At 40.1% G+C, this 24,067-nt stretch overlaps 1 protein-coding gene and 3 non-coding genes across 4 annotated transcripts; 2 read left to right on the plus strand and 2 right to left on the minus strand.

The window, feature by feature from the left end:
* Positions 1-667: 667 nt before the first annotated feature.
* Positions 668-738, plus strand: trnag-gcc (transfer RNA glycine (anticodon GCC)). Its single transcript has one exon. It is a non-coding gene; the product is annotated as a tRNA-Gly (tRNA).
* Positions 739-7,373: 6,635 nt separating this feature from the next.
* trnag-gcc (transfer RNA glycine (anticodon GCC)) lies at positions 7,374-7,444 on the minus strand. The gene has a single exon. It is a non-coding gene; the product is annotated as a tRNA-Gly (tRNA).
* A 615-nt stretch (positions 7,445-8,059) lies between these two features.
* Positions 8,060-18,355, minus strand: LOC115057484 (NLR family CARD domain-containing protein 3-like). The gene is made up of 10 exons (XM_029524633.1): positions 18,267-18,355; positions 17,041-17,158; positions 16,820-16,864; positions 15,850-16,057; positions 13,900-15,703; positions 13,636-13,809; positions 12,653-12,826; positions 9,471-9,644; positions 9,347-9,393; positions 8,060-8,977 (listed from the first exon to the last, which is right to left on the minus strand). The coding sequence occupies exons 1-10, from the start codon at positions 18,353-18,355 to the stop codon at positions 8,451-8,453; spliced, it is 3,360 nt and encodes a 1,119-aa protein (XP_029380493.1). The 3' UTR covers positions 8,060-8,450.
* Positions 18,356-21,957: 3,602 nt separating this feature from the next.
* Positions 21,958-22,148, plus strand: LOC115058488 (U2 spliceosomal RNA). The gene has a single exon (XR_003842093.1). It is a non-coding gene; the product is annotated as a U2 spliceosomal RNA (small nuclear RNA).
* Positions 22,149-24,067: the final 1,919 nt, after the last annotated feature.

The following is a 24,067-nucleotide window of genomic DNA, read 5'->3' on the forward strand; positions in this document are numbered from 1 at the left end:
GTTATTAGACAAATAAGTGGCGTTAAATTGAACTAAAACCAAATCGGTTGGTTTGTTCCTCCCACATACTCAGATGTCTGTTTTCCCTTCTACTTATTAAAATGCTTCTTTTCCTGCTTTCGCTCATCTTTGGGATCGCGCACCTCGTCCACTGTGTGTGTGTGTGTGTGTGCTCTCTCTGCTGGTCTGAGCTCTCAGTTCATTTAAATACTTCAGTTGGATCTGTCTGTCTGTATCATGTCAGAAACTCTGAAACACTCTGAACTTCTTTAAAACACGGTGGATTTACTGATATCAAAGTGTCCAGCGGTCCATGATGGATTATTATAGAAAGATATCAGCTTGAATGTAAATACATTCTTGTATATTAATACAGAAATTACAATAAAAGTTAAGATGTTGCCGAATAAGTTGTGCAAGTTGTGTGATGACGTCATGTATCACTTTCCTTACTGAGGAGTGACGTCAGATCTCCGTCTCATTCAGCAGGAACAAAGGAGGAGCTTGTGTTTGAACCTGTGTGAGAAAAACAGAAAAAATAAGACTCTCCCTGATCGGGTTAGCTGCCACGTTATAAAATGCAGGAAGTTCTTCTGAACATGCAGCAAGTGTTGAAGGCTGCTGATGCCTGGAGATTCATGACATCGTGGTAAAACATGTTAAACAAGCATTGGTGGTTCAGTGGTAGAATTCTCGCCTGCCACGCGGGAGGCCCGGGTTCGATTCCCGGCCAATGCAGAGTAACTCTTTACTAACATCCAGATGTTAGAAACACAGTGCTGCTTGGAAAATACCCTGATAGACTCCAACACACTGTGACTTTGTGAAACAACCAGTGGAGCCCCCTGGTGGTCAGTAGAAGTGCAGCCCCTCTGAGCTGGTGGCAGACCAAGGCTTCAGTCTGCACACATCTTCCACATGTGATGGCACACACACTGTGTATTGTGGCAACATCCGTCCCCTCAGAGAGAATCTGCTCTTTAACCCTCCTGTCGTTTTCACCCCCCGCCCCTTACTTTAGTGTTCCTGCTCTGTTTGATACGGTGGCCGGTAAGTGCAAAACTAAATTACAAAGTGCCAAACACTTTTCCAAAGCGTGAAAATAATTTACATGTTGGGAAACATTTTTACATTTTATTCAACAAAATTACATAAGAAAAACACGTTTACAACGGACAAAACAAACTTACATTTTATAAAACAACTTTCCAAGTTGCGAAACAAATTTCCAAACGACAGAATCTTCCGGAAGGGGAATGTACCAAATGCCGGAAGTGATCCTGAAGAAGATTGACTGTGAGCTCAAAATGTTTGTATCGGTTTGTGTGGCGGGAAAACTTTGCAGAGTGAAAGTTTGTGGCAGCATGGAGTAAATGATGTTTTGGCCGTTTTGTGGAAACAACTTGAGCCAATTTATGCGGTTGTGTTTTCCGTGCGGACGATCTGTAGAATGTTTAACGTTGATGAACGGACCAGACGGAAGGAGCACGCGCACAGGAGACATCTAATAAACAGCCGGAAATGCTAAACAAGCTAAGTGTAGCATCGTGCTAACTAGCTGAAGCCGCTGTCAGACATGCAGTGAATTAAAGTGCACCGTTTCATTTAGCAGCCAATCGTTGTCTTCACGGAATAGCGACGCGTTTAGTTAGTAAGCGTTGCTAGTTTTTATTTATTTATTTTATTTTAGGCGTACATTTATGCTAAATGCACAATTGTTGCTGATTGTTTTAGCTGCTGCTAACTTTCTGTTTTGATACGGAACTCCGTTCATTCCAGCAGAACAACCATGAACATCATATAAACAATTCATGGAGGACAGAAAGTCAAAGTCAAAAGAACTGTGGGCCGAAAGGAAACAGGTCCAGGTACGTGTGTGGATATATCTGTAAAATATGGAAGTAAATATGTGTGTGTGTGAAATGAATGATATCTTTTTGTTATTTTAGCAGATGAACATGGATTGATGGCGCCACATGGAGCTGATTTAAAAGCTCAGAGAGGGAAAACACTCCCATTATATACAGATCCGGAGGTAGCAGCACCTGATCTACTGAAGCAAGCTGTCCAAGAAATGAGAACATTTAACAAGAAGATGGATGAAGGAGCAGACCTTCTTTTGTATCCAGACTGTTCAGAGGTGCTCCATGTGCCTGGGTCAGGAAGCCCATTCAAACTGGCAGAATATAAAAAGGAAATAGGAAAGGCACTTTTTTCATTTGCCTAGAAACACACTTTAGAGGAGGTTTGTGGATCTCTTCATTCAATATTTTTACATATTTATTTACTCTGATGTAGCATAATTAATAATGTGTTGTTTGTTTTTACTACAGAGGTTGATACATCAGACTCTGATTCTGAAATTGTCATCACATCGAGGAGCACAGCTGAATTCAATGCAGCTGAAACTGTGGTACGTTCATTTTTACATTTTGTACTTTCAGTTTTTTTTTTATTTATTTATTGATAGGATATGTATTTGGTTTCAAGCATTAAGTCTAAGAACCAAGTCTTGATTATTTGGCATTTACTATTCCAATCAGACACCCTGATAACCTTTCACCATTGATATATACTGTATGTGGTGAGGGAACAATAATGGAAGCTGTTTGAAGTTGCTGACAATTGTGTGCTTTTCTTCTCAGGTTTTTGAACCAAAAAAAACACGGTTCTCCCAAAAGCAAACCTGAAGATAAAGGGTAGGTATTAGTTTTTACAAAAGAAGTCATTTGTCTTTAAGTTGTTGATGTGATTGTGATGAACATGTGGTAGAAAATACCATACGTGTGATATAATTTATAACACAATCATCTTATTTATAAATCTTATGGTTCCTCTCTACCTCTAAATGTTACTCAAAGCTCTGTTATACTCTGTATCATAAAGTTCATCAGTTTATCAATTTTATCATGTTTCAGAGATTCATCCACAGCTCAGCCTGGACAGGTATTAAGGCAGATTATGGCAGCCTGATGTTCTTTGCTTTCAGTGTGTTGTTTCAGATATTTTCATTTGTTTTTCAGACAGTAATATCTGACACTGAGGATCTGGATCCACCTGAAACAAATCCAGTCAGGAGTACTTGCTACGGGTAAGTAAAAAAAAAACGACAGTGACTCACTTAATTTAATTTAAATTTATTGATTACATGGGAAAGATATTTGCATTTGTAAGATGTTCAACATATTCTGAAACCTGTGACATGCTGGTAAAATTCACAGATGCTGCTGTTTTGGAAGAAGGAATTGACACAGGTGGGCTGAGACGAGAGTTTTTAACTCTACTGATGAAACATCTGAAAGACCGGCCCATTTCTGATGGACCAGAAGGACATCAGTTCTTGGTGTACAATGCAAATGGTATGAACAGGGTTAGATGTAAACAATACTAATGGTTAATGATCATTAACTTTATATATCACATGACATACGCTTTGTTGCTTGAACTATTTTTCAAAAACATTTACCCTGCCAAGTGCAAAGCAAGACACAGAGTTCTTCTTTAAATCAGTAATGTTCAACACACAACCATTTTTACTCATTTCTATATGTTTGGGTGGATAGTCATTTTAGAAAACATTGAAGTTTCTTTAGGTCATTTAAATGTGAAACAATGTTTGTGGTCACTTTTTAGATTCAAAGATGGTCTTTCAGCTCTTCAGTTTCTGACTGCACTGCAGCAACAGCCTACTTTGCTGGCCCCTGTCCTGTGCCACTCTGAAAAGCCACTCACTGGTCTGGAACTTGAGACTCTTCAAACCTGACCTCAGTCCATCAGGAAGTAACAGGAGACTTAAAGAAAGTCAAACTTTGGGCTACTGGGCGGACTGTGTCTTCGATTGTGAAGGTTTGTAAATATTTTTTTTTTATTCATTGAGAAAATACATTGCCAAGATGTAACTGAAGGCTTTTCTTTGCAGAAGGTCAGGCTGCTGTGTCTCTGGAGGATGTTTTGATGTTTGCAGCTGGGCTGACTTCACCTCCCCCGTCCGGATTGGAACCATCGCCAAGAATAGAGTTCCTGGATGACTCTCCATTCCCAGTTCCCAATACATGTTCAAACACATTGAAATTAGCACTCCTAGATTCACAAACTGTGTTTAAGTCACACATGGACTTGTAACTGTAACTTGTAATTGGTAACTAGATCACCCCTCGAGACCAGACTCCAAAAAGGTGTTTTTTTTTGTTTTCCCTCACAGTTCAGATTTTCACCGTTAAGTTTCAGACAAAACAAATTATTTCAAGAGGTTTTGTATTCCATACTTACAAAAATATAGGACTCATTACTTTGCTATAATTTTTATCAATTGATTTCAAACTCAGCAAAAATGAAGCTGTGACACTTGGTGTTCAGACAGACTGCAGTGTTCCACCACTCCAGATCAGATTTCATAGTTTGTCATTCACTTTTCTTTGTGATGTTTCCAAATGATTCTGGTACCTGTTCATCTGAAGAAATGAAACAATGGGAATGCAAATGTTATGTTTACAAACAATAAAAAAATTGCAAATATTACCTTCTGATTGCATCTGTGATAGATTGGTTATGAGTTTTTTCCAAACTATTTTAAAACAGAAAAATTGCATGTTTTTCAGTCATAGCAATATTTGATTCAATTCTGTGTTACTTGTCTAATACCAAATCACAGCAGTCATCTCATGGCTCTTGACATGTATATTAAAAAAATTAATTAATTTAAAAAATAAATAAAATAGAAATAGGACAGAAACCCCAATGAGTAAGCACTTGATAATGTGTGAAGGGAACATTCCCTTTGTCACTGACTCACAGCTGAGCAGTTTCTTTCAGCTTCATGTACAGTTCTGTTGCAGACTCCCAGTTCTCTGGCTTCTGTAGTTGTTTGTGCTCCATAACAAAGTCAAAGTCCTCCTGCATGTTTGAGTCCCCACATGGAGCTATTGACAGGCTCGCCTCTGGAACAGCATCCAAATCAGCTGGTTCAATCTCAAATCCAGTCTGTGGAGCCAAATCTGTGTTAGATACAATAAATAGCATTTATATTATTTATTTACATTTAAGGAATAAAATAATAAAATAAACATGTAAATATCCATCCATCACCAATATTACCTGTGTGGTCAGCAGCACAGTTCATTGGACATGACGCTGTTCTGGAAGTGTGAATCCTGTGACTGTTCCACAGTCTCACACACTCATCCAACATCACCATAGCAACATCTCAGAAGGCACTGATGCTCATGGCTCCCGTTGAAGTATCCAGCAAACAACTCCATCCAGAACTGAGACCTGTAGAAATGGATAGAATCAGAAGTAAATATATATTATTAGTAAAAGTGGGACTCCTTTAAAAAAAATATAATTAATTAAAGGCTTTGTAATGAATGAATTGAAATGAACGCGTTAAAGTCACAGCCTCAATTATTATATATGTTTAGAGGAGTTAATCTGAGATAGAACATAAAGATAAAAATCAAATGAAAGGTCAGTCATAATAAAATGACTTCATGAAGGCCACTTACCTTCCCCTTCTAAATATGGCCCACCAGGATTCAACACGCTGCTTATTCGTGGATGAGCCATACATGTGGCTGGACGGCCCAGAGCAGCAGTCATCATGATGGAGGCGTAGGGGAGACTGAATGGCAGCCATAATGCCATTCTCCGTGCCACAATCAGTCCTCAGTCTCATGAGAGGAGATTCTCAGCGATCACTGTTGGCTTCTTGTTATTTGTCGGTCCACATTGGAGCCACAGCACTTTAGGTGAAAAAATCCATCCATGCGTCCTGAGAGAGCCAGTTTATCAGAACCATCTGCATGCCACATACAGTTCGCTCCCATTGAGTAGCAGCTTCTTCTTAGAAACCTTCTGCGTGCTCTCTCATTCATCACATCATCTCTCTTCACTCGAAGATTGGACTTTTGTCTGAGTACCTGCCACATCGTCCGATAGCCAAACAGTTGTCCAGGTCCACGAAGTTCCAACCTGATGGCGTTTGGAGAGGAATCATCCTTTTAAGAGTCCGCAGGCTGATGTTTGCACCGTGTAAACTTCACATCATGCTTCAGTAGATCAGGTGCTGCTACCTCCGGATCTGTATATAATGGGAGTGTTTTCCCTCTCTGAGCTTTTAAATCAGCTCCATGTGGCGCCATCAATCATCATCATGTTTATCTGCTAAAATAACAAAAAGATATCATTCATTTCACACACACATATTTACTTCCATATTTTACAGATATATCCACACACGTACCTGGACCTGTTTCCTTTCGGCCCACAGTTCTTTTGACTTTGACTTTCTGTCCTCCATGAATTGTTTATATGATGTTCATGGTTGTTCTGCTGGAATGAACGGAGTTCCGTATCAAAACAGAAAGTTAGCAGCAGCTAAAACAATCAGCAACAATTGTGCATTTAACATAATTGTAAGCCTAAAATTAAAAAAAATAAAAAAAAACTAGCTACGCATACTAACTAAACTCGTTGCTATTCCGTGAAGACAACGATTGGCGGCTAAATGAAACGGTGCACTTTAATTCACTGCATGTCTGACAGCGGCTTCAGCTAGTTAGCGCGATGCTACACTTAGCTTGTTTAGCATTTTCCGGCTGTTTATTAGATGTCTCCTGTGCGCGTGCTCCTTCCGTCTGGTCCGTTCATCAACGTTAAACATTCCACAGATCGTCCGCACAGAAAACACAACCGCGTAAATTGGCTCAAGTTGTTTCCACAAAACGGCCAAAACACCATTTAATCTATGCTGCCATAAACTTTCACTCCGCAAAGTTTTCCCGGCACACAAACCGATACAAACATTTTGAGCTCACAGTCAATCTTCTTCTGGATCACTTCCGGCATTTGGGACATTCCCCTTCCGGAAGATTCTGTCGTTTGGAAAATTGTTTCGCAACTTGTAAATTAGTTTTCTAAAATTTCAATTTGTTTTGTCCGTGGGAAAAGTGTTTTTCTTATGTCATTTTGTTGAATAAAATGTAAAAATATTTCCCAACATGTAAATTTGTTTCACGCTTTGTAAAAGTGTTTGGCACTTTGTAATTTAGTTTTGCACTTACCGGCCACCGTATCAAACAGAGCAGGAACACTAAAGTAAGGGGCGGGAGGTGAAAACGACAGGAGGGTTAAAGAGCAGATTCTCTCTGAGGGGACGGATGTTGCCACAATACACAGTGTGTGTGCCATCACATGTGGAAGATGTGTGCAGACTGAAGCCTTGGTCTGCCACCAGCTCAGAGGGGCTGCACTTCTACTGACCACCAGGGGGCTCCACTGGTTGTTTCACAAAGTCACAGTGTGTTGGAGTCTATCAGGGTATTTTCCAAGCAGCACTGTGTTTCTAACATCTGGATGTTGGTAAAGAGTTACTGTGCATTGGCCGGGAATCGAACCCGGGCCTCCCGCGTGGCAGGCGAGAATTCTACCACTGAACCACCAATGCCTATTTAACTACCGATACCATTACGTCATAAATCTCCAGGCGCCAGCAGACCTGTTTGTATGCAACAATGCTGATAAAGCTGATATCTTTCTATAATAATCCATCATGGACTGCTGGACTCTTTCATATCAGTAAATCCAGCGTGTTTTAAAGAAGTTCAGAGTGTTTCAAAGTTTCTGACATGATACAGACAGACAGATCCAACAAAGCATTTAAATGAAATGAGAGCTCAGACCAGCAGAGAGAGCGCGCGCGCGCGCGCACACAAACACACAGTGGATGAGGTGCGCAGCTTCGCTCAGTCTGTGATTCAAAAAATGAGTTAGCAGGAAAATAAGCATTTTAATAAGTAGAAGGAGGAACAAACCAACAGATTTGGTTTTTGTTCAATTAAAGGACACTTATTTGTCTCATAACAGCTGATTTGTGTTTCACTTCATTCGTTCGCGAGACAATGTGAGCTTCTTCGTGCGCATGCGCCAGTCTGACTCTCAGCGCACAAAGTACTTTACAACTTACAAAATAAAAACAAACAACATTCTCCACCCAGGCCAGATCATTCGCACACATCCACTCACACAGTAACACTCAGATTAAAATAGGATGTTATGTTTGTTTTAAAAATGTTTTTTTACATTTGTTTTAAAAAAAGCTTATTCAATACACTGAAAAAAACTAAACTAAACAAAACACACCTTTCTGGACATAAATTCTGCTGTTGCAGTGTCTTTGAGTTCTGCTCTTTCAGCATCCTGTTGTTTATTGATTCTTATAATTTTTTTGCCACATGTGGATAAAACTGAGAATTATTAGAGATGGGAGAAAGACAGTCTTTGACCAAAAGCTCAGAAATGTATCTGACAGCAGTCCATGTAAACTCCATCCCAGAGGTCCGCTTTTCAGGAACACACTGACATTTAGACAGTAAAGTCCAGTTCTGTCTCCAATCTGGAACTGATGGAGACTCAAAAGCTGAGAAGTGAAGCATCTCAGTTTCTTGTATCCTTCAATACAACTTCCTCAGAGACACTGAACCAGACCAGATCCTGAACCCAGGATAGAGAGGTTCAGTGAATGTGGTGTTGAAGGTGTGGAGGTGGATCAGTGAGTCAGAGGAGACTCTGTAGAAGGACAGAGAGCCAGCAGGACAGTCCACATACACTGCTACTCTGTGAGAGACAAAGGAGGAGGAGAGGGATTTTTCTCTGTTGTTGTGCCAGACAGAGTAACCACCATCAGAGCAGATCAGACTCCAGGACTGATCATTTTTTCCAAATACGCAGTCAGCACTGTGTCCTTTCCTTCTGATTCCTCTGTAGCTCACTGAGATATAAACCAGTCCACTCCACTCAACCTCCCAGTAACAGCGACCAGTCAGACCATTTCTACACAGCAGCTGAGGACAGAAATCAAATCTGTCTGGATGATCAGGATATGACTGATACTCTTCTACAGGTGTCACCTTCCTGTTGTTGTCAGACAGTTTAAGGTTTCTGTGGATTGTGTTTGTGTCCAGTTCCAGTTCACAGACATCTGATGGAGAGAACAAGAAACAACAGCTGCAGTTTATCATCTGTTCATTTATCAACAACTTTACTGAAAGTGAATCATTCAAACTTACATTTCATCACCTGTGAATAATGTTTGACTACATTTAAATTAAAAGGCAACAATCCAGTTAGAACATCAACAATTACTGAATATGAGAATCAAGATGTCAGCAATGTTCTGCTGTTTTTCTGCTGTGGAGTCAAAGATGACGGCTGATGGAGATCCACATCAATAAACACATGAAGTGTTGATCCTGAATGAAACTCATCTTTGGACTTCAGTCAGAAATGTAAAAATCTAGTGTAACATGAGCAGCTGAGTTTTCATGAATCAAAGTGAAAACACACTCACACTTCCTCAGACCAGGTCTCAGTCTCTGTGGTCCACCATGGTCCACCCTGGAGGAAGAAACAGAGTCAGGATCAACTTGATCCACCATCAAACATGAAGCAGAGTTCCTCAGAGCTGTCCAGACCTGAGAGTGTCCAGTCTCCAGTCTGGATCCTCCAGTCCAGCAGACAGAAGCTTCACTCCTGAGTCTCCTGGATGATTGTAGCTCAGGTCCAGTTCTCTCAGATGGGAGGGGTTGGAGCTGAGAGCTGAGGCCAGAGAAGAACAGCCTTCCTCTGAGACCAGACAACCTGACAGACTGAACACACACACCAAAAACATGTTATGTCAGAATGACAATGTCAGATGAAAGAACTATTGAATAAAATTAAGAAAACAGCTTCACTTTCTACACTAATAGAACAATATCATGCCATCTGCTCCACTTCAGTGGAACCTTACGTACAAAACAACACTTTCCTTTTCTATAAAGGATAAGGTTATGGTTTAGGAAAAAAAGTGTCTAATACTGGCAAATTTGACTACTGTGGTAGAAGAGCTCAACCAATTTTATCTGAGATTTGACTCTAAGGACTTTTCTGAAAATCGATTCAAATTCAGGGCTGCTGCAGTAAGCAGCCTGATTCAGATAGATGAAATCAGTGTGTGGAACATTTTTGAAAAGATGAATGCTCGGAAAAGTCATGGACCTGATGGCAACAGGTCAACTACTTAAATGTTGTGTCCCATTCTTAAATGAAATTAAAACATTTTTCAGGAGTCCTTGTTACTGAAAGTTTCCTCATAATGGAAAGAATCCATTATTATTTCAATGGCAAATGTACCAACACCAAAGATATTAAAAGATTATTATTATTGTTATTAAAGATTATTGTCTTGTGGCCCTCACCTCAGTCGTGATGAAGAGTTTTGAGCCCCTGGTTAAAAAATGCTTGCTTTCAATGACACAGACAATGAAATGACAATGAAAGGAAATCACATGCACGTCTATGCTTTGCTGACTTTTCATCAGCCTTTAACTATATGCGGTCTCATGTTCTTGCTCAGAGGCTTTCAGAAATTCCCAGCATTGATTTTGGAACCATATGTTGGTTAGTTGATTTTCTGACGAGGCTGCAGAGAACTGGTGTTAATGAAACCCTTTCTGAGGCCTTATTGTGTTTCACAGGTTCGCCTCAGGAGTGTGTATTGTCACCGCTTCTGTTCTTCCCTGACACCAATGATTGTAAGAGCATGTTTGAGTCAAGGCTTATCATAAAATTTGCAGATGTGATTGTTAGCCTTCTGCAGGAAGGCTACCATTTTTTGTTAAATGGTCTGATGACCTTTACCTGCAGCTTAATGTGTCTAAAATAAAAGACATGGTCCTTCACTTCCGCAAGAACCCTCCTGTCAAAGCCCAAACCTTTGTTAAAGGTACAGCAGTGGAGTCAGTGTAAGTACTAAGGTACCATCCTGAATGACAGACTGTCCTTTGAGATAAACTCAGATGTCATTTGTAACAAGGCTAAAGAAGGCTGTTTTATCTGATGAAACTGAGGTGATTTAATGTTGACAAAAAACTTCTTAAAATATTTTATTCGTCTGTTACTGACACCATTTTAACTTTTGCTTTTATCTGCTTTTGCTTTTATCTGCTATTTAAAATCAGCATTTTAAATAGGAAAAACTGAAAAAAAAAAAAAAAAAAAAAAAAAAACATTGGCATCAGCCTCAATGATCTGGGAAAGGTGTATCAAGCTAGAGCCACTCAGAGAGCAAAGACCATTCTGGAGAACTCTCTTCATGGAGAGTTTCAGCTTCTCCCTTCTAAGAGAAGGTACACTTTCCCCAGTAGGGCTAAATAAAACATATCTTAATTCCTTTGTTCCATCTGCTATTTGATTTTTAAATAAGCTGTAGGTGAGCTTCAACAGCTACAAACCAAATTGCCCTTTGGGAACATGAAAGATTTTCAAAATCAAATTAAAATCTAATTTTTCAAAAATCAAACAGCTGACTCCGATGACTGTGCAGACAGCTGAGTATAAAATATCACCATTTTCATGGGTGCAGTTACAATTAACCAGAAAATAACTCAGATAAATGAAGGGAAGTGATCAATCATATATAATCCGGTCTTTAGACACTGCAGCAGGAACAACAAGCACTCATGAGCTGCAGAGGTGACAAAAGTACTCATATTCTGTACTTAAGTAGAAGTACAGATACATGTGGAAAAAAACACTGTTAAAAGAAGTACCGATTCAACTTCTTTACTCAAGTAAAAGTAAGAAAGTACAGGCTCTGAAATGTACTTTCAAAGTAAAAGTAAAAAGTAAATATGAATTTTTTCCATACATCCTTAAAAAGTCTAAGCCCCCCAAGCAAAAATAAAAATACTGTAAGCAGCATCCACAATCAACTGTTGCATTGCTATGCCATTGCTGGAGCTGTCAAAACTGTAACATATGTATGAAACCAATCAAATCACGCATTACGAAAAAGTTGCACATGCGTGTCCATGTGTGACCGACAGACAGTTAAAATTTGTAAGCCTCTCCGATGAAAAATCCAGCCCCCTCTAGCTCCCCCACCGTTACTGAATACAAGTTATCTGTTCTCTCTATCTGCCCTCTCCCACTCCCCCTTCTCCCTCTTTCCCTCTCTAGTCTGTCTGTGGAGATTTTTTTTTTTAAGTAATGAGCCTGTTTTTACAATGTAAGGAGAAGAAAATACATATTTTTGTGTAGAAATCTAGGGAGTAAAAGTAAAAAGTCGTCAGAGAGATAAATACTCAAGTAAAGTACAGATACCTGAAAAATCTACTTAAGTACAGTAACAAAGTATTTGGACTTCATTACTTGTCACCTCTGATGAGCTGCATGAATTAAAAAAGCTGCTACTTTTTAGAGAATCAACAGCAACAAAGAAACACTGAAAGAAAACACAAAGATAAACAGCAGAGCAACACAACAGCTGAACTACAAACACACTGATTAAAGTAAAGACACAGTTACACAAACACTGTATACTGACACATTGATTCTGCTCTGTGTTCAACCAGGTTCATTCATCCACAGAGCATCATATCAGCAGTCCACTCAACCTCTGGTGTCTTTGAGCCCCTTAAATATTTTCCTGAATGACAACTCCATCATCACAACTGTGACAGATGCCATAAGCTGCAGAAAGGTTGTGTTTTGTGTTGTATTTTACACTGATGACAATCTCCCAAATCTAAAGACATCTTTAGTTCATTTTACTTAATTTAATGAAAAATCATAAAAATATCTAAAAATTCTTGACAAAAACATGAATTCTGACCTGAGAGTTTCCAGCTCACAGTGTGGACTCTTCAAACCAACAGACAGCAGCTTCACTCCTGAATCCTGCAGGTTGTTGTTACTCAGGTCCAGATCTCTCAGACTAGAGGACTGGGAGCTGAGGACTGAGGACAGAGCTTCACAGCTTCTGTCTGAGAAGTTACAGAGGCTCAGTCTGAAGAGGATTACAGAAAGACTAACCACAATGCGATATGAACACTGCAGTGATATATATATATACACACAGCCATTATTCAAAGTAAACAGCAGGTCATTGTATTATCAATGACCTGAAACAGTTGATCAGCAGGGTTGGCTACATTTCAGAGCTGAACTGACACCAGTACTGCTACCTGGTGTTTGGTACCTGTACTCAACGGTATTTCATTTAGGTACTTTACTGTGAATGTGTAACGCTTGAAGTATCAACTTAAACATTGAATTATTATCATAAAAACATGCAAATAGTTTTTGCTCTTATATTTTGAAAATTCTCAACAAAATTAAAAAACATAAGTAAATATAAACATAAAATTCATGTTTACCCTTTAAATATAATTATAGACCTTAAACTTTTGAACACTATAAAATAAACCTAAGACTGACAAAAAAAAACAAAAAACAAAAAAAAAACACTTAGAATAATATCAGAGGTGCTTGTTTTTAGTTTGAGGGTTCTTTTTCAGAAAGACGAGCATGTTGACCCATTCTGGTTACAGCTGTGCTCACTAAACACTTAGTTTGTTCCCAGCACATCAAACACCACAATCATGTGCCTTTAAAGATAGTTTATGCTTCACCAGGTGCTTCCGCAAATTTCAAGTATTTCCACCACTAGGTTTTATTTTGCTTGACAAATATTGCACTGGGCATCAGCATGTATTTACCAATGTGTCACCCTTCAAGTGAATTTGTAATTGGAATTAACAAAATGATTTGGTAGGTCAGCATCTTTTATAGTACTGAACCTTACTGAGCACAAACCTGAGTCCTCTAAGTCTACAGTCGGGACTCTCCAGTCCAGCAGACAGCTGCTTCACTCCTGAATCCTGCAGGTTGTTGTTACTCAGGTCCAGATCTCTCAGACTAGAGGACTGGGAGCTGAGGACTGAGGACAGAGCTTCACAGCTTCTGTCTGAGAGGTTACAGCCACTCAGTCTGAAGAGGAATCAGAAAGACAAGAGGAGAATATATGTTTTTGACAAAGAAAAAAATTTGGTTGATATAGATGGATTTATGTGCACATACAGAACTTTGTTGGAGGCTTTGACCACTGGCAGCAGCCTCAGAAGAGCCTCCTCTGAAGCAGAGTATTTCTTCAGGTCAAACACGTCCAGATCTTTTTCTGATGACAGTAAGATGAAGACCAGAGCTGACCATTGAGCAGGAGACAGTTTATCTGTGGAGAGACGTCCTGATCTCAGGGACTGTTGGATCTCCTCCACCAGAGAACCATCATTCAGTTCATTCAGACAGTGAAACAGGTTGATACTTTTCTCTGGAGACAGATTCTCACTGATCTTTGTCTTGATGTACTGGACTGTTTTCTGATTGGTCTCTGAGCTACTTCCTGTCTGTGTCACCAGGCCTCGTAGGAGAGTTTGGTTGGTCTGCAGTGAAAGACCCAGAAGGAACCGGAGGAACAAGTCCAGGTGTCCATGTGGACTCTGTAAGGCCTCATCCACAGCACTCTGGTAGAGACGTGTTCTTTTAGATCCAGTCCTTATTAGTTTAGACCTCCAAGTTGTTGTTTGTTTTTCTGACATCAGATTGACTCCAGACTTGGTGAAGTTCAGATGGACATGAAGAGCAGCCAGAAACTCCTGAACACTCAGATGGACGAAGCAGAAGACCTTGTCCTGGTACAGCCCTGTCTCCTCTTTGAAGATCTGTGTGAACACTCCTGAGTAAACTGATGCTGCTCTGATATCGATGCCACACTCTGTCAGGTCTGATTCATAGAAGATCAGGTTTCCTCTCTGCAGCTGCTCAAAAGCCACTTTTCCCAGAGACTCAATCATCTTCCTGGTCTCTGGACTCCAGTGTGGATCTGACTCAGCTCCTCCATCGTACTTGACCTTCTTCACTTTGGACTGAACCACCAGGAAGTGGATGTACATCTCAGTCAGGGTCTTGGGCAGCTCTCCTCCCTCTCTGGTCTTCAACACCTCCTCCAGAACTGTAGCAGTGATCCAGCAGAAGACTGGGATGTGGCACATGATGTGGAGGCTTCGTGAGGTCTTGATGTGGGAGATGATCCTGCTGGCCTGCTCCTCATGTCTGAACCTCTTACTGAAGTACTCCTCCTTCTGGGGGTCACTGAACCCTCTGACCTCTGTCACCATGTCAACACACCGAGGAGGGATCTGATTGGCTGCTGCAGGTCGTGTGGTTATCCAGAGGCGAGCAGAGGGAAGCAGTTTCCCCCTGATGAGGTTTGTCAGCAGCACGTCCACTGAGGTGGACTCTGTAGGATCAGTCAGGACCTCAGTGTTGTGGAAGTCCAGAGGAAGTCGACACTCATCCAGACCGTCAAAGATGAACACAACCTGGAACTGATCAAAGCTGCAGATTCCTGCTTCTTTGGTTTCAGTGAAGAAGAGATGAACAAGTTCCACCAAGCTGAACTTCTTCTGTTTCAGCACATTCAGCTCTCTGAAGGTGAAGGGGAATGTGAACTCTATGTCCTGGTTGGCTTTGTCTTCAGCCCAGTCCAGAGTGAACTTCTGTGTTAAGACGGTTTTCCCAATGCCAGCCACTCCCTTTGTCATCACTGTTCTGATTGGTTGGTCTCTTCCAGGTGGGGGTTTAAAGATGTCTTCTCGTCTGATGGTTGTTTCTGCTCTGTCCTGTTTCCTGGATGCTGTTTCAATCTGTCTGACCTCATGTTCCTCATTGACCTCTCCAGTCCCTCCCTCTGTGATGTAGAGCTCTGTGTAGATCTGATTCAGAAGGGTTGGGTTTCCTGCTTTAGAGATCCCCTCAAACACACACTGGAACTTCTTCTGAAGGCCAGATTTCAGTTTACGCTGACAAACTCGAGCATGACTTTCTAAATAAACAAACAAACAAAAAAAAAAAGGTTAAAAACTTTAACAACAAGGTATTTATTTACTTCTGAGGAATAAGAATGATCATGTCTCTCTCTGTCTCCTGACAGAAAATGGCTAATTCATCCATCATGTTAAATCCTCTTACTGCTCTGCAGACAGTCAGCCAGCTCCTCCTGCTTCATCCTCCTCAGGAAGTTCACTGTGATCTTCAGAAATGCCTCTCTGCTCCTCCTCTGCTCTTCATCCACCTCATCATCCTCATTCTTCATGAATTGTGGGTAATCTGGACTCAGACTCCTTTTGATTTTCTTCAACTCGTTCTTCACATAACAGGCGATGTTCTCCTCCAGCAGCTGGAACACAATAACATCCTGTGTAAAGTTCACTCTCAGTATAAACTGATGGATCAAAGCATCAGATCATCAGTCAGCAGAGTTCAACTTTAGCTGCTGCTGTATCATCTGCTGCCACGTCTCTTTCCAGAGCTACACAGAAAGATTCAGACCTGCTGACTTCACTAAACTAACTTCACTGGTGTAACTTACTAAGTTTGACTTTAGATTCTGACAACACAGAGATCCTGATCATCACATGAAGACCAAACTGATACAGCCCTTCAACACATCAACTTAGGAAGTGAAAATTCAGGGTATTAACTGTGACTGTGGCTGAAGATGGATCAGACCACCTGAACTAGTTCACTGATGAATTATTCCATCTTTAAACCCTGTAGAGACAGAGTCCATCGAGGTCCAGGACTGAATCTGATAACTTTGGTCTTTGTTATTAAGTCACAGCTCAAATTATCTGGAAAACAACTAAATAAACTTTTCTTTAAGATTCACTGTAGTTGAACAAGAAGGAGCAGAAATGTTTTGTAAAAGTCTCCAACAGACCATATTCATACAGAACATATCTGTTGAGGCTGATGGATTATTGCTCTGTGGTGAACTACAACTCCCAGTCCTCTCCCACTCTCTCCCACCCCAAACCTGTTCAATCCCAATTCAACTCCTGTCTGTCACAGAGTAAAGCTCTACTGGTCTAAAGAGTGCAGCTTCAAACTCAAGTCTTTGTTGGTGTCTGTTGTAGTCACTGGATGAACATTTACACACCATAAATATGGAGTCCAGGTCTGTGTGATGATGTTTGTCAGACTTAAATCTGAGGAGAAAAGACACAAACATACAGTTTGTTCCAGAAGTTTTCTATGAACAGCAGAGAAACTGATAGACAAGCTTTGATACCTTTAATGAGTCAAACAACAACAAATGATCAGCTTTTACCTTTTTTCTTTGCTAAAGTCATCCATAGACCGATTACGCTTCATGGAGACACAGCTGGATCCAGCAGATTGTTGTCCTCCCTTAAACATAATAGGATGATTCATAGACCGATCACTCCTCATGGACACACAGCTCAGTTCAGGAGAATCCGGTCTTGACTTCTGGTTGCTAGAAAAAACAGAGTTGACATTAAAAGAATTAACCAAAAAAAGTGGGCAGAAAATTATAACTTGAAAATAAATCAGCCAAGTCCAGCTTTCATTTGTATAGCCACAAATCAGCCAGAATATTTTATTGTGCAATGTTTTTATTGTTGTTGTTCATTTTAATAACATTTACATGTCACTTTGACTGTTTGGATATTTTTCATTTGACTAAAATGAAGTATTTTGCATAGAGTATTACTGACATGTGCAAGTCAAATAATAATAATAATGATAATAATAATAATAATAAAAAGAAAAAGAAATATATCTCTACATGCAGGCAGCACAGCAGCATCATGGTTAGTGCTGTTACTCCACAACAGCCATGTCTGTAGGTCTGAGTGTGAGTGTGGCAGATTGTTTGTCTCTGTCTGTCTGTGTGTGTTGGCTCTGTGATGGACTGGTGAATATGAATGAACGAATCTCCACATCCTGGTTGAAGCAGTAAAAAATGTAAGTGACAGTGAGAGTGAATAATGATGGAGCAGTGATCTGAGTGCTGAGCTCTGACAGATGGACAGTTAGAGATCCTCATCTCACCTCTGAGCTTTGGTCTGACTCTCATGTTCCCCACACAGAGTGGGTTTAGATGTGAATGATCAGATTTTACCTTTTTTCTTTGATAAAGTCATCCATAGACCGATCACTCTTCATGGACACACAGCTGGCTACAGCAGACTGTTGTCCTCCCTTAAAGTAAATAGGACGATTCATCGACCCAACACTCTTCATGGACACACAGCTCAGTTCAGGAGAATCTGGTCTTGACTTCTGGTTGCTAGACAAAACCAAAATTTTAATTAAAATAAATAACAAACAAGACACAGAGCACAACATTATCTGTTTAAATTAAAATAATAAAGTCTAGCTTTCAAGTCACCAAGAATATTTTATTGTGTGATTTATTTTTCATCTTAATTTATATATTTTCTATCTTGGCAAAAAACAAAAACAGCAGCAGAAAAGGTTCAGGAGTAAAAACTCTAAGTGTCAGTGAGAGTGAATAATGATGCAGCAGTGATCTGAGTGCTGAGCTCTGACAGATGGACAGTTAGAGATCCTCATCTCACCTCTGAGCTTTGGTCTGACTCTCATGTTCCCCACACAGAGTGGTTTTAGAGGGAGGGGCTCCCTCCTCTCTGTCCTCACACTGATTCATAGCTGAGCCTCCACCTTCACACAAACACAACAAAAAGATTAATTAACACAGGATTTACATCAGAGGACACAATCATCATCATTACTGTCATTAACTTCAGCCTTTAACTCCCAACAACAAACTGTTTGACTTTTCTCTCTCTGTGTTGATTTCAGTCAGATTGTGTTATAAACAGAGAACATTCCTGATTCATGTTAATCCCGATCTTCAATGTTATACATTGGCATTAACACTTTATTTCAAGCAAACTCAGATCACCATTTACTTTTTACAGTGCAAGTTGAAGAATTATGGATCAGTTATGATCACCATAGCTTGGCACATTTCGAGGTCTACAATTTTAATGAAATACATTTTTGAGGGCCAAATCTTTCCTTCAGAAGCCAAGTAAAAAAATAAAAACAACACAAAAACAAAAAGAACAATTACAACTAAACCAGTCTGACCTGTCAGGAATTGCCAGACCAGAGGAGGTGGTTCTCTCATCTGATGAATATGATAAATCTTAAACATTTGTTTCTTTGACACATTATTTAAATAGTGTGTCTCCACAACTTCACATAGAAATCAGTCTGATCTGTCAGTAATCAGGAAGTTTCAGAGAAATGTATCTCAGATCTGATGGTGCTTCTTCTGTCTGTCCAGTAGATGGTGGTATCTGACTGTGGGATGTGTTGATGGAATTGTGATTTAATTATTGTAACCTTATTGATCGAACAACTCATAAAAACAAGGAGTGCCGCTTCTTGGTTTTGTTATTAATAAGCAACAGAGCTGAGACAATGTTTTCAGGAGATACAGACCTTGAATATTACATATATTCAATCAGTGTTCTCATGGATTAAAATGATAAACAATAAAAAATAATTTTCCAAAAAAATATTGTTGGCTCATCTTAGCTCTGGAACAAAATGGAAAGATTTGACATTAATGTTACTGAACCAGTTTTCTTCTTCATTACAGGAAACAAACAGGATGTGATGAAGTTCTACTATCTGTCTACTAGATGGTGATAAACAATGTGGGAACATTTTACATTAAATCAGTCACAGTGTGGAGAAATCAAACAGTTTCTGCTGAACAAAACTGGTCATATTAAAGTGCTGCCTTTGTTTCTTATTGTTTCTAAATGTATTGGAAGACAAATGAACCGAGGAAACTGAAGTCAAACTGAGTTCAGAGGCCTCCTAGCCAGCTGACCAGTTCTGAGGAACCTCCATCAACATTGCTCACAACATTAGTGTGCGATGCTGCTGGAGGAGGAGAGGGGACCCTGCTGCTCTCTACACTTGATGATCTATCCCAATCACACAGAATAATAATCTGACTGATGTAGATCATGCAGGTTTCTGTTTATTTGGATAAAGATCCTTATCATTTTATATTTATTAACGTGTACAGTGACATTTACTCAGGACAGCTGTCTTTGTGAGACAGGTAGAAACTCAGGGTTTCTTAAAGAAAACCAGCGAGCAGGTGATGTTCACAGAGTCTGTTACCATGGTGATTGTCTCAGAGTTTAAATACCCCTGTTTCAGGAACCGATAACTCAGTTTCCCCTTATCTCAGGGTTAACACACTCAGTTATCACAAACCCGCTGTCAGCCAATCAAAGAGAGTGTATCTACCGAACAGCCAATCAAAAAAATTGTACTGCTGTATCCGGGTGAGATTTTGATATTCCGCACATATGCTACAGAAGAAGACAGACACTCTGAGAAATGGGAGCCACTGACCGCCGTGCTGACGGCCTCAAAAAAAAAAAAAAAAAGACATAAACACACCTGCACTAAAATGCTGAATTCAATAAATATCTTTATTTGTATGAATTTATGCGTCATTTGTCAGAGCTCAATTTCACTCTGAACTCACTTCAAAACTTGAGAGCCCTGACTGTTAATACGGTCTGTTCTCAGCTCAGCTGGAGTTTTTCTCTGTTCGTCAAAGTGAACTCTGACCTCCATGTCTCAGTGTCTCAGTGTTACAGAAGTCCACTGTGAGTCTTCGTCCCTCCACAGTCCACAGGGACAAACTGACAGTGAAATAATAATAATGTTAACACTCACCGGCCTCAGCCTTCAGTTTCCCTGCTTCTGCTCCGACAGCTTCAAAATGGAGGCTGAACTCTGAACACTTTTACTTTCAGCTGCTGCGGTTACTGGAAGTCACACGACCCTCTGTGTGTGTGTGTGTGTGTGTGTGTGTGTGTGTGTGTGTGTGTGGGTGTGGTCACCAGGGGCACGTGTGGATTCCGCCTTGTTTGATGTGCTGCACTAATGGTGATAAGTATTGGTGGTCTTATCCATCGCCTCCCTCAGTGACCTCAGCTCCGCCCCCCCCCCTTTTTTTTAGTTTTTTATTTTTTATTTTACATTTGTTGTAATTTACTTACTTTTTTAAAAATTTACTTTTGGCAGTGTTAATATTTTGATAACGTTTTAAAGAAATTTCATAAATATATTTTAACTGCCATCCTGGTTTTTGTCGTGCTTTAAGCCTTTTTCCCTTTTAAGCCTGCTATTTTAAATAAAAATTATCATTATTTGTTGAGAACACGTCTCTGTACTTTTTTATTCAACAAGGAACCTGTTTGTGCCTTCTTTTGTTAATCTCGGGTTTTTGGCGTTGGCGTTGTCTCAACCAGTACTTACATCTACACCACTCCGCTACAGTATGTTAGCATTAATCGGACATAATGGACTTTATGTGAAGATAAAATAATGGCAGTAATTCTGGGTTAAAATGACTTTGTTTGCTATTTTAAATATGTGGGTGTTCAGGCATTTGTGTGCACATGGTGTATGATGTTTAATCCTTATTTGTTAGTTTTACAGGAAGCTTCATCTGGGAGTGACAAACAGCTTGAATGAAGAACATTTCCCTCATTTGGGGAAATCTGCCCATCAAACACTGCACGTTCAGGGAGGGCAGAATAAATAGAAGTGAATAACTTCTGAGCTTTTTACACTTATTCTTAATACGGGGGAATGCAAAGTAGGACTCATGTGACTTGGTGAAATGCTGTCTGTAGTCTGTCAGGTCGTTTTAAAGAATTACTGTCAGCTTCAACTGTTTTATATTCAGATAACGTTGATGTTTTCTTATGAAAACAGCTGACAACAGGGAACAGCGGCGGAAAATCATGACACCAAAAAGATGTGAGAAGTATTTGTGGTTTTATTCTGTGGATGACAAAGTTACCCTTTCATTTTATTATTCTCACTTTCGGTCTAAAAAAGCCGAGTCCAGTCGAGGAGAGCCGAATCTTCAGAGAATCCGTGCAGACAGGGGGGTTATTTTGATGGACACACCATGAGGCCAATCACATGAGAGGACAAACTGATGTTTTCACAATAATATTCAGCTGGTAAACATAGATATGAAGTTTTACAGGTGACCAAGAAGAGACGTTTTCTTTGCTCTACAACGTAACTTTGTGAAAATAACATGTCTGTGGTTGTTTTCTGATCCCTCCTTCGTTTCTTCATGTCTTCTGTTTGTGTGTCTCTCTCGGAGTGATGTTGTTACTGAAGCCGACTCTGACCCCTCACTGAGCGGGTCGGTGCGGAGAAACACTCCGTTACCTCCGACAGCTGAGCGGTATCGCTTCTCGGCCTTTTGGCTAAGATCAAGTGTAGTATCTGTTCTTATCAGTTTAATATCTGATACGTCCCCTACCCGGGGACCATATATTAAATAGATTTTTGGAACAGGGAGATGGAATAGGGGCTTGCTCCGTCCACTCCACGCATCGACCTGGTATTGCAGTATCTCCAGGAACGGTGCACTCCCTCTGTGTGTTCAATACAAGTCCTGTTCAGCTCAACATCACCTTCAACACATGATGTTGTCTTCATGTGTGTAACGCTGAGTGTACAGAGTGTTCATGTTCAGTTTATGGTTTTACAATCAGTGATGCATTCATGTAGAAACATCAGTTTAATGTTGCTGATTTCATCAGGTTATATTCTGCTGACCAGACTGAATCAATAAAGTTTTGTTTCAACACGTCATCGTTTAAATGTTGGTTGTGTTTTGCATTTGTCAGCTGAATCCACAGAGTGACTGAAATGATGAAGTAAATCCAGGAAAGGAAAAACATTTGGCTCTGAATCTCAATGTAGATTTGAACAAAGAGCTCCAGCTGAAGAAAACAATGCTGTCTGTTTCCAGATGATGAAGAACTCAGTTCTCAGTTGATGCTCAGTTATCTCCATCTAGTGGACAGATGGTAGAAGTTGATTCCTGAAAAGAGGAAGTGACTTTTCCTCAGATCAAACTGTTGAAGGAGAACGAGCAGCTTCTTCCTCACTGACTCACTCAACCTCTGTCTCCTGGGTTTGGATTTAGGTCTGGGTCTGGGTCTGGGTCTAAGACCAGGTGGGCCTGCTCAGAGTCTCTGTGTTGGTTAGTTGTGTAGTGTTAGTTGTAACCAATGAACCATGACACAATTGAACATCATCTGTTTTGCTTCATCTGCTTTTTAGTGTCCAGGACACAGAGGAAGAGGATGTCTCTACATGCACATTTGTTCTTGATGTTTTCACTCACTGTTTAATAAAAAAAAAAATACAATTTAATTCATCCAAGTGTGATCTTTTGTTGCTCTGTAATATATTCGATTCACATTTTCTGTATTGCTTAGTCTTAAAATTATAATGGTTGTATGGTCAGCTCCTGCCTCATCAGAAAAAGTGGGATGGACAATAAATGCTGAATGGACTGTTGCTACTCTGCTTTCTCCATCACTATCAGACCACGAGTAAGTCAATAGGAATTAAAGCAAAATCAAGGAAATCCAATAATCCATCTACGCCAAAAAGAGCATTTGAATCATCAAAATATTTCCCCAGCTGACACAAACGTGATGCTTTCCCTCCAAAACTTATTTAAGTAATTCTTATGTAGAGCTTTCAGTTGTCACCCCACCACCCCAAATGTAAAACTGACATTTACGAATATGGAATAATGCAATAACAGCCAAACAAGTACTTGGGTATGTGATTTTATTTATATTTAGCATGCAATGTCTCAGTCTCTGCTGTCTGTTCCACAGAAGAACATGACAGTTCAGCAGGCTGACATGAACCACGTGACCACCCCGCAGTGAGATCAGGGAGTGTCGGGACTCTTCTCTCTCTGGGACACTGGATCTGTCTCTCTGTATCACGTCAGAAACTCTGAAACACTCTGAACATCTTTAAAACAAAGTGGATTTACTGATATCAAAGTGTCCAGCGGTCCATGATGGATCATTATAGAAAGACATCAGCTTTAATGAAATACATTGTTGCTTATAAGCAAAGAAATTAAAATATTCATCTGTAAAACTTAAGATGTTGCCGAATAAATTATGCCAGTTGTGTGATGACGTCATGTGTCACTTTCCTTACTGAGGAGTGACGTCAGAGCTCCGTCTCACTCAGTGGAGGAACAAAGGAGGAGCTTGTGTTTGAACCTGTGTGAGAAAAACAGACAAAAGAAGACTGTTTAGCAATGCTGGGGATTGCACCAAAGGATTCATACATGGAAAGCACACATTCTACCACTGAGCTACATTCCCTGCATGGTGTGGCAGCTTTAGCAGCTTTAGCTAACCAGATAGCTTCTGAGCTCCTGCGACAGCTAAAACAGCGATCTGTCTGATGAAACCTTTTGGATGAGATGAGCCCGTTGATAATGGTTACTGAAAAATACTTTAAACATGAGCTC

This window comes from Echeneis naucrates, chromosome 2 (genome assembly GCF_900963305.1).
Source record: "Echeneis naucrates chromosome 2, fEcheNa1.1, whole genome shotgun sequence".
In the NCBI taxonomy this organism is placed as follows: domain Eukaryota; kingdom Metazoa; phylum Chordata; class Actinopteri; order Carangiformes; family Echeneidae; genus Echeneis; species Echeneis naucrates.